Source organism: Folsomia candida, unplaced genomic scaffold (genome assembly GCF_002217175.1).
Source record: "Folsomia candida strain VU population unplaced genomic scaffold, ASM221717v1 Fcan01_Sc001, whole genome shotgun sequence".
NCBI lineage: Eukaryota > Metazoa > Arthropoda > Collembola > Entomobryomorpha > Isotomidae > Folsomia > Folsomia candida.
This window is the reverse complement of record NW_019091193.1, coordinates 11104308-11114875: the sequence shown is the minus strand read 5'-3', so window position 1 is coordinate 11114875 and position 10568 is coordinate 11104308. Positions and strand designations below refer to the sequence as shown.

General features: G+C 36.6%; 2 protein-coding genes across 4 annotated transcripts; both read right to left on the bottom strand.

The window, feature by feature from the left end:
* Positions 1 to 27: 27 nt before the first annotated feature.
* LOC110842327 (heterogeneous nuclear ribonucleoprotein K) lies at positions 28 to 4042 on the bottom strand. Of its 2 annotated transcripts, none has more exons than XM_022088042.2 (15): positions 3810 to 4042; positions 3570 to 3724; positions 3006 to 3094; positions 2855 to 2911; positions 2556 to 2599; positions 2044 to 2119; positions 1903 to 1972; positions 1795 to 1844; positions 1550 to 1678; positions 1336 to 1453; positions 1159 to 1263; positions 958 to 1088; positions 769 to 876; positions 577 to 638; positions 28 to 511 (listed from the first exon to the last, which is right to left on the bottom strand). In XM_022088042.2, the coding sequence occupies exons 3-15, from the start codon at positions 3090 to 3092 to the stop codon at positions 493 to 495; spliced, it is 1056 nt and encodes a 351-aa protein (XP_021943734.1). In that variant the 5' UTR covers positions 3093 to 3094; positions 3570 to 3724; positions 3810 to 4042; the 3' UTR covers positions 28 to 492. The 2 variants fall into 2 exon arrangements, with proteins under 2 accessions (XP_021943734.1, XP_021943733.1); XM_022088041.2 differs by having other exon boundaries at positions 3555 to 3724; positions 3810 to 4041.
* A 1257-nt stretch (positions 4043 to 5299) lies between these two features.
* Positions 5300 to 7951, bottom strand: LOC110863628. Of its 2 annotated transcripts, none has more exons than XM_022112976.2 (3): positions 7511 to 7951; positions 6594 to 7379; positions 5300 to 6029 (listed from the first exon to the last, which is right to left on the bottom strand). In XM_022112976.2, exons 1-3 carry the CDS (start codon positions 7650 to 7652, stop codon positions 5980 to 5982), a joined length of 978 nt encoding a protein of 325 aa, XP_021968668.1. In that variant the 5' UTR covers positions 7653 to 7951; the 3' UTR covers positions 5300 to 5979. The 2 variants fall into 2 exon arrangements, with proteins under 2 accessions (XP_021968668.1, XP_021968669.1); XM_022112977.2 differs by having other exon boundaries at positions 6594 to 7373.
* Between the last annotated feature and the right edge of the window lie 2617 nt (positions 7952 to 10568).

Here is a 10568-nt window from a genome sequence, read left to right as displayed (position 1 = left end):
AGATTGTGGACTGTATGCACAATAAAATTGAACAAGAATAATTTATTAACAACCTTCATAAATAATTGTCAAGACTTACGTTAACTATATATGTCAATTGGCGCAAGTATTTTGTCAAATCATTGAACCGTATGCATAGGACTTGTAAATTTATTCCTAGTTTCCAACAAAGATTTGCCGACAGACAAAAGGACATCAAGATAGTTAAGCCACACACACAAGGTGAGAAGCTGAGGGTTAAAATCATAATAGAAATAAGAAATATGACAAATTAAAATGTTTAGGGCTTTATAAGTAAAAGCTGTCCTGACTACTTAATTTGCATAATGACTACATAAAAGTTACTTTAAAATCAATACAGTATTAATTATGTTCCAGCGAGCTGTAGGGAATGAGTACGCTCAAAGCAATGGTAAACTTGCAAATATAACCTATGCTCATCACTCAATTGGCGTATGCATAATTCTTTTGATCTTGATTAAAATGAGCTTCTTATAAATGTTCCTTGACACTATGAGCATAAAGAAAACACTGTTAATTATACAACCTTCATTATCATCATTTGGTATTGCAAACCTCTGCTGCAACAAATATTGTGCCATTCGAATCTGTCCTTGAGATCCGGAAATTGTGATGATCTGGCAAAGAATAGAGTGTATCAGACTAGTTATTCTAAACTTTAGACTCATATTAGTAAATAATATTATCCTATCAGCAAGAAGTTTCTCGTGTCAAGTTCAAATACACAAAATGTATTCATTGACTTACTCGCTCATTTTGTCCAGGAGCAGATTCCGCCAAAGTGATTCCAGCTCCTGATTCTGCTCGTATTCTCCTAATTCGCATACCGCCCTTCCCTATGATGGCTCCGGCATACTTTATCAAACACACGAGACAAAAATCATTTTGAAACAAAAATGCAAACATAGGAACTTAATAAATGAACATAGTTTTTACCTCATTCGGAATTGTTACTTGAGATGATGAAGCTTGGTCACCGTCTCCACCACCAACACCACCTGCGGGTCCAACACCCATTGTTCCACCTGGAAACGGAGGACGTGGTCCAAACCCATTTCCTGAAAACACTGTACCCAGCAAACATAATATCAATTATTTCACCGATTTTTTAAAATCACGGTAGTAAATAGCACATACTTCCTCCACCTCCACCTCGACCTCCGCCACGACCCATTCCGTCCCCCCTACCGCCATTACCTCTAGGACGAAATCCTCTATGTGGACCTCTTGGAGGTGGCGGTCCTACAACAAATCATTAAAACATTACCTAAAGTTCGATAACACTTGTTGTACACAGTTCATATAGCACAATACCTCTAAAGAAGTCTCCTCCGCCTCCCCCTCGGGGTTCACCAAATCCTCCGTATTCCATGGCATGAAATTCGTCAAAATTGTGTGGGTCATATCTTTCTATAGGTCCCTTGGGTGGATTCTAATGCGAATAAGAAATACATTTAAATTAGTTATGTTTAGTTTAGTTTTAGAAGGTAACTCAAATGTTGTCTCCTCTCCTCCTTCACATACTTACCTCACTTACTAAAGCCAAACATTTATTTAGCGTTTCAATACAAACATCGATAGGCCCGTTGATGGCAACAGCTCGATCGGTACTTCGTGGACACACATTTCCATAAACTTTTATTTGGGCATTGGTAGCCTGAATCAAAATAGTTTGGTCAACTTATATACTTAAAAGTATATCAACAAATTGTACGTACATTATAGCATTTTAAATTATGAGTGCATATAAGCTAAACTAAAAATGTTACACACCTCTCGGAGCTCCTTAATTTTTGAACCGCCCTTGCCAATGATACTGCCCACTGAAATGGTAGTTAAGATTTACACTTTCATTCGGTTTATTTTTATATTGAAACTAACCTTGGGAATGATGAAACAAAGCCCTTACTTCCATACTGGAAGTGTCTAAATCTTCATTTTTACCGAGGTCCTATTAATCATCGATGTAGTATTAAAATTACATAGAAATTATCAATTCATGAATATAAATGTTTCAATTACGTCCTGTATGAGCTGGAGAACTTGGGCAAGAACATTCAGCACTGTATCTTGGTCGTCAGCTCCAACTGTAATTATTCTGAAACACCAAAAGGATCAGTATTAAATTCATTAAAAAGGAATAATTAAAATCACCCTAGTACGTATACTACATTATTATTATTTGAATGTAACAAAATCCGTTAGACCGAGTCCAATTAAATTGCGGAACAAAAGTAAGAAAGCGTCCTATCAGGTTAATTTTGTTCTTGTATACGTCGCTACTACCTGGACAAATCATTACACGATATTTTTTAAATATATATACATCGAAAAAGGCAATCAATAGCAATGAGCCGAGAACGAAGTTAATAACATGTTTGATTATTAACTCGAATCTGTTGACATTATATGAAGATAGTAAAATTAAGGGAAATTATACAACTAGGTATGTATAAAGAGCACATAATTATTAAGTACAATTCGTATTTAAAGTATATAATGACTGTGTATATGTGGTCTTATAGGATAACTACCTTTCGGGGCCCGAGCAGTCTGGGACATTAACAGTGGCTCTGTTCTACAATTGAGATATGGATGGGCATTGGAAGGTTGGACAGCCGCAAGAGAGGGACCAAGAAAAAACAAAATGGGACCATTGATCAGCAATTATTCATAAATTCAATATTGACAACGCAGGCAGGTTTATTGTTCATGTCACAAGAGGGGATTGAAACGCGCGTCGAAATTGCATTTTCATTTGAATGCATTCAATTGTTGCTAAGCTTGTATTGAAGATCCCCGGCTCTACATTCCACGCGATTAAGATACTCACCTCCGTTCTCAATCTTGAAATATTAGCTCCTCCTTTGCCAATGACTGAACCAGCCATCTGTAAAGTGAGGCAAAGAGCCAAACATTATTATTTTTGTTTTTAGCCAAGCATTATTAGTAAAATTCCGACATGAATATATTTTAGCTCATACACGAGATGGAATAAGTACTCGGATTTCATGCGCAGCACGATGTCTTTTCTGCGGGGATGCCATTTCTCGATCAGCTCCGCGTTTCATTCCTGCACACAAAATATTTAATTACTCAGTATTTTTGCATTAGTATCACAAAGAAAATGAAGCTTGTTAGTGTAAAGAACACGGTTTAGCCAATTAAGCGAACCATAAGAATGGTTATAAAACTACAATTTTAAATTCCTTTGCCTAATCTATAACGAATAATGATCATGACGAACAATGCAGAGTGGATATAAATACAAGAAAAGTAGTAGAGAAAACACGTAGCGTAAATGTCACTGCAGACCTGATTATTCAATAGACAAAAGAAATCAGCAGCTAACTGACACATACAGTCTGAACCTAGAGCTCCGACAAGTAAGCGAATTGGTCATCATAAACAATTTTGTGTCAACTGAAAGAATCAGTGTTGACATGTTGGTAAATTTTCTAACGTCTTTTCGTGTGTGATGATGATATAAAGCGCTTTAAGCCGCCATGCATTGTTAGGAACGACTTACTCACCTAACCATTACATACACTATTTAGTAAACGATGAGGATTAATCTCCTGAAGTGAATTCTTGGCTGAAGTTACAGCATACACAAAAAGCAAGAAGATACAACAGTCCGTCAGTGTTCGAAAAGTCTTCTTGGCTTTCAATTTGTCGTAATTCTGGGCACGAGAGATGCCACCTATAACATTAAACGTAAATATTATAAATATTACGTTATTTGTCCACTTCAGAGTTTATGCTAAAAAGAAGTGTAAAAAGTTTACCTTAAAAATTATATTTTATTTAATTTTACCGAGTTAGTCACAATGAAAAGAATCGTTAGAATAATTAAAATGGGTTGTTGTTGTTTTGCTGCTTCGGCGGAATTAATTAATTGGTTAACTAGTAAATAAGGTGGACTAATTCTTAATTAATTAGTTAGTTCAACTAATTTAGTTGCGGAAATGGGCAGAAATCCTTGATAATGCATTGGCGCTTGTGTCCGAGTTCTCCAGCCAACCTTCAGATGGCGCCCGAAGCCCAAAACTCTCTCCGCGTCTCCTATGAAAACCTCTGCATTATTTTGATAAGCCACAAGATTTTGTTCTTAACACTGCCAAATAATGCCCTCTAATTGGTCTTGTATCTACATAAATATGTATATAAAATTTTATTATAAGTCTTCGTGGGGGAAACACTATCTTCTCGACTTCCTCCGGGTTTAATACAAAAAAACGTTTTGATTGCAGTTATTTACTCGGCCAATTTAAATTCCTTGCTAATTAATGCGTATAAAATAAAACTTGACATCTGAAATTAGAGAAACGTACATCCAAGCTGTAACCTTCCTTGCATTGGTGAATTTGTCTGGGAATGAAGTGGTCTCTTTTTTAAAGAAGGAATGGCTAATCACCGCAGTTTGTACATACATATGTACATACATACATTCTGTATGCAATTATCAACATCTGGTTCCATTCGGGAAATTCTTTTAAATAAAAGAACAATGATCTCCTCATTTCTTCTTGGTTCACTTTAGTACTTGCCTTGTTTACAGAATTAAGCTCAGGTTAAGATTACGATAATCTGTTTTTTACATTGAAAGTTTCAACTTGAAACGCAATGGATACCAACTGCCACAGCCCGTGGTCGACCCCAGCAGAACGAAGATTAAACATAGGTGCAGCTCTACTTAATTTATGGATATATATATATACTGAAATATAAGGAACAATCGATATACTTGATAATTTATTCATAAATAAGTAAAGTCATCAAACTCAATAAACAACAGCCAGAGTCTACATGCATGGGTAAAATATCAATTTGGCAATCAACCCGAACCAGGGTCCATTCTGTATTTCGACAATTCAGCAGTGTGTGTGTAACCAATTTTATGTAATTGAGTAGATTGACAGTATGACGATTCGATCGAGTTTAAGAAGGGCATAGGACGGGATGACCGATGGTGAGAGGGCGGAGGACAACTTCTACTATAAAACTTAAAAGGGGCAAAATAAGCTTCAATTGGGTTTTGCGATTCCTAAAAACTTTCACTGAACGTAGGTCTTACCAAATTAAAAGAAAAAAACCCTTACATAGTACTAAATGTGGTTATGCATTCATCTGAAATTTGGCATGGTGGCAAAGTGATTTTCATTAAAAGTAAGGTTCATTAAAAGAAGCTTGAAATTTACACATTTTTACCTAATGCAAACCCCAGTAGACACTCGTAGCAAAAAGTAGCAAACCCGTGATTCAGAAGCTGCAGAAGTTTTTAAGAACAGATAATTTATTCTTATTTATTTGTTGCGTGTGGTGTATGTTAAGATTCTTGTGTAAATAAATCCACTACAGTGTATAATGCATACATATTTGCATGATTTTAGTGGGACCTTTTTGACAGTATATAATTTTTAAAGTTTTTGAAACATACCCTTTTTAGGGGTGTGTGTATGTATGTACATATACAAAACTGTGGTTGTTGACCTACTTCCCATCTGGATATTTATTTTGTAATTTTAAACAATACAATAATAATTATTCGCAAAAATGGGAAGAAAGCCAATCATCGTATTGTTCACTACCCGGAAATGGTGGTCGGTTCGGGTAAAGTGTGGTGGAAGTGTGATCCATTAGCCATATCACTGACACTTACATAAGTATTTCTTCTCTTGTCTCTGTACAACCTAGGATTTGGCATTGTATGCAAGAATTCTCATTAAATGATTTCCATTAAAAAATATGTTCATTTTTGTGGCTTGTGTTAAGTATGGTCGACGAGTGCACCAAATTTTCTTTCAACACTGTGCAAATAATAGTTGTCCGTTGTGGTCTTATTCAGTTTTGGCAAAATTTCACTGTTCACATTTGTCACATTATATATATAAGTATATGTATATATACATACATTATTTTAGCTTATTTTTTAAATAACCAAAAATATTATGATTATTATGGCATGATATCCTTGGGTTTTCTTATATTAACGTCCCGGTTGGCCGCTGAAAAAAATAAATTTGCTATTAGTTATTTTCACTCCTGCGGCTGATAATAAAAAATTACAAAGCATGGCCGCCTATACTTTCCCGAATTTCTTTAAATCTGTACATTAATCACTAATCTGGTAAGTATTTAATTTGAAACCGATGCCCTCTTAAATAAGTCTAGCATGATATGTACATATCTATATAATATCTCATTTTGTATCGCGCAGCTTATGGCTGAAAATTGGAATGATGAACCTTAATCCATCTCGCTTTGAGATATTTACTATGGTCAAGATCTAACAATAAAAGCAATCTACATAAAGTCTGGGGAAAAGTTCGCTGGGACACACCAGGACAATGGTCATAGTTCAATTTAATTTTAAGCTCATAGCCTGTTTCGTATCTTAGGTGGAAACCTTTGAATCAAATGCTTAGTACTAAACTCCTCTGTTGATCCTGATGGGGTGAATATTGAAGGGTTAAAATTTGACATTCTTTGTAATTACTAAGAGGCCATTCAAATGTCGTGATTTTTGACAAAATGAATTTTTAAGCTGATGAAAACAATTTTGTACGTACCCTCTCTCATTGCTGCATAGTGAGCTCTTATGCTAATGTTATTCCGAACATCCGAAGCATCCTGAGTAATTCTCTCCCTCGGCGTCCTGAGTGACGACGATCTTCCAATTCCAATTGACCTCGAGGGTTCCTTCAACATTGCTTTCCGATTTATTTCTGACTGAACGGAACCTCTTGGCGTCTTAATTCCTGAATAATCCGGATGTGAAAAATCATAGCTTTTGGGCGTCTTGTATGAAACGGGCTCATCAAGGTCTGCATACACGGATCGAATTCTGTCTTTGGTGAGACTCATGGAACTGACGCCACACGGTCTTAAACTAGACGGATAAGAAGAATTGAGTCCTCTGGATCGCCAAGAGGAAGTGCAGGGTTCATCATCCTCCTCCAAATATGGCGACGACCTTGGCAAATGTCGTTCGGGTAGTGGGGACGGGTAGCGTTGGACAAGCGGTCGTGTGTCGTAGTCGTAACTCTTGAAGAAATCTGTGGCGCGGCTGGTGGGCTTCGTAGTGTTGAGTCGTTGTAGAACTGCATCTGCATTTCGGCGAATTTCTCTTGTCTGTGCAGAAAATTCATCCATTTCTGGAGAATCCATTATTTCGCTTATAACATCCTGGCTTCTCTTCTTTGGCCGGATTGGGACATAGTCGTCGACATCTTCATCATCATCCACGACCGAGTAAGTGGTACGAATTCCAGGTTGGCACATCATTAGTCGTTGTTGTGGAACGACCGTAGTGTTGGGCACCAGAGTGTAGCCATAAGGTATAGACCCACCTGCAACTTTTGCAATCATAATTCGTAAGTTTTCTATTTTAGTTCTTGCCAGTTTTTACGTAGTCTCTTTGTTAGCCAACCACAACGATTAGAAATTATTCATTCTGATGAACAGTAATTTATTAATGTGAACTCACCTTGATATGGCAGCATGTTGACGGGTGTGATTGGCAGTCCTGGCCGAATAAAAGATGTTGGTCGTTCTCCGTAGAATCCTTGTCTGATGAGACGTACGTCAGGAACTGAATAAACTCCGGATGGAAACACCGAATAGTTCATGAGGCTGGGCTGGGTTGCTCGATGCGCGGTGCAATGCAATTTATTGTCGGATGGGGGTTCGCAGTGTCCAACTTCTTATTATCTTTTATCACAATGAGAGGCCAGCTACCCCCAGCCTGCCAACCTCGCTAGAGAGTGGGGACCGTGGCGAAGTTAGTGGTGGCTAAATTCAAGCAATATGCAAGTCTTACACTAAAGTTATAATCTAATCTACACGGGAAGCGGGTATTCTATACTCCACGCCACACGCTACTACAATTCTATGCACCACTACTGAACAGAATGGGGCCTAGGTGTTGTCTGTCACGTTGAAATCGTCACTTATTTGACTATATGCATAAGTAACTTATCCCTCATACCCATCCATCCACTACTCACTTCCGATCCGACGACACCAAAATGCTTAAAATGTGTGGCGATATGACGAAGTCTGGGTCTAACTCTGTCTGTCTGTGGGTTACCGAAACGATGAGCCTGGTGTGGGAAAGCCATGCATGCACCGATGTAGTTTGGTAAAGCTTTTTCCACTCTTCGGTATATGAGATTATATGCAACATTTTTATTTTTAATCTTGGCACCCGCTCAACATTTCTTTTATTTTCAGTTTTTAGAGCTAAGAGTTGTAAAGCATATGAAAAACATGTGTATCGAAGAAAAGTTTCATTAAAAAATGATGCTACGTACGTATTGCTTTAGGTTCGGACCTTTCCACGTGAAAAGCAAACAATGAATGAGATAATCATCATAACCTATAATTATGTAGCTGTTTAGCAGTTCTGAAAAATATATATCAGAAGAATGTTGATCACTCCAAAGGAAGAAAATCGTGCCAATAAGAATATTCGTCAGCACCCGGCCTTCGCGACTTTGACATTTTTTCTATTTGAATGGAAACCTCGAAACCCTGCATACATTGGCATAAGCATACATATGCAACACCAAATAACTGTCCAATTAATTAATAGTTATCGTGTGGTCTTGACATTATTTAATTATTAGCGGCCATATACAAATGCATATGAATAGGGTCGGAATTTCTTTGCTTGTCGTCTCCTGCCCTTTCACTCTTTTCTCATGTTGTGCCCTATTTTACCCACACGTTTTTAGTTTGTTATTTCTTTGCATACAAACAACAGCTAATCAGCAACAATTTTTTATCCCATTGCTCGACCTTCTTCTTACTTTGAGCAGAAAAACAGGAAAACAGAACACTAATACAGATCTAAAATTAGCCTCTTCTTCAAGAAGAAGAAAAAGAGACGAGAAGGCTAGCAGTAAAGTTATGAGATTTTCAGCAATTCTAAAAATTTAACATCCATATTTCCCATACTAAAATACTTACAGTCGGATTATTAAGTAGCGTCAGCTACTTATTGCGATCGTTTTGTCCGTCCGTCTGTCCGTCTGTAAGCAGGATATTTCCAGAACGAGTCGAGATAATCAAATGTCGTTTTCGACATTGTGTTTCTAATTTTTAGTTCTCGGTCGAGTTCGAAAATGGGGTCAATCGGACCACACCCCACAGCGCCAGGGGGTGTGGTCCAAATTAAATTTAACATTAATTTTCATATGGGGTGTCATTTTAAAGGAAATTTCACCACAAATTCAATGGCGTTAAAATTTTTGACTTCGTGACCTTAAGGACGAGGTCAAAGGTCAAAAAATACATAACTGTCATATGGGGTATCATTTTGAAGGAAATTCGACTGCGATTTCAACCCAAGCAACCTCAATGCGAATTTACTGCGAATCCCAGTGCAAGTTTGTGCAATTTTTGTGCATAAAAAGTTGTAATCATTAATTTGTACAAGATTCGTGCAAAATGTGTATCAATTTTTGTGCTGCTAATAAATTAGCACAAGAAATCCACTAAACTATCACAACTTAATTAGTAGCAAATTATTACAAAGGAACAAGTGAAGATTTAGTGCGTATTTGTTAGCACTAAATTTTCATGAGATTTCTTGCACCAAATTCATGCATGATTCGTACGTAGGAAATTGTACAAACTCAAAATGCAGTAAACAGGTGCCAGTATATTTACACAAAATTCGTACCAATTATTCTGTAATCATTTACTACTAAATTAGTAACATTTCTCTATTCGCGATTAAATAAACCCACCCCAAGTCAGTTATTCTTTTTGCCATGCCATGACATCAACTCCATCATTTTTTCTCCATTTTTAATTTCCAACGAAAAAATTTATTTAGATAGATAGTTAGGGTCGATCTTATGTCGGACAAAAGTTCGTATTCATCGAGTTTGAAGTCGAAAAAGGGCGAAGATTGTGCCGTCTACGTGGATTTCAAAAGGTTGGACGACTAATAGCGTGTTATATGCCGGAAAATACGGTAATTACATATATACATATTGTTGTCAGCTACTTTTGCATTAATATATATATTCGGGTTATTTATGTAAATATACGTTTTGCTTAATTTATAGATTCATACGTTGAGAACATATACAAGGAATACATAAACCTATCGACTCATGTGATAACGGCAAACGGCATCGCCCTAAATTATCAGCAAAAGAGCCTGAGGTGAATAATGAGGCATTTCTCAGGAATTCATTTTAATTTAGTCTTTCTCTATACGCCGTAACTACGTATTCTACCGATTAATTGCGATAAATATTTGTGTATCCCAATTTGCAATGATCTATTAATTAGTTAAGTATTTGGAGATACCTAACATTATTGTAGAAATATGTACAGCAGATGAATTTGTAATAAATGAATAATAATTGAAATGTGAGTAATACGTGTAAATGAATTTGTATTAATTTCATGCGTACCATTAGCAGACAATTAGTAATAGATTCGCGCTAAATTCGCACTAAATTCTCACCTCATTAATGCATGTCAATCATCACCAAATTTACACAAAATTCGTACACATTTGTTTGTGT

Excerpts from the sequence above, each read along its gene's own strand:
- LOC110842327 (XM_022088042.2), bottom strand. The coding sequence starts at position 3,092 with ATGAAACGCGGAGCTGATCGAGAAATGGCATCCCCGCAGAAAAGACAT. Across the intron at positions 2,912-3,005 it reads GAGTACTTATTCCATCTCGT|ATGGCTGGTTCAGTCATTGG; the intron begins GTATGAGCTAAA and ends CTCACTTTACAG. Across the intron at positions 1,089-1,158 it reads TCGAGGTGGAGGTGGAGGAA|TGTTTTCAGGAAATGGGTTT; the intron begins GTATGTGCTATT and ends TGCTGGGTACAG.
- LOC110863628 (XM_022112976.2), bottom strand. The coding sequence starts at position 7,652 with ATGAACTATTCGGTGTTTCCATCCGGAGTTTATTCAGTTCCTGACGTA. Across the intron at positions 7,380-7,510 it reads CAACATGCTGCCATATCAAG|TTGCAGGTGGGTCTATACCT; the intron begins GTGAGTTCACAT and ends TGATTGCAAAAG. Across the intron at positions 6,030-6,593 it reads CTATGCAGCAATGAGAGAGG|CGGCCAACCGGGACGTTAAT; the intron begins GTACGTACAAAA and ends TATTTTTTTCAG.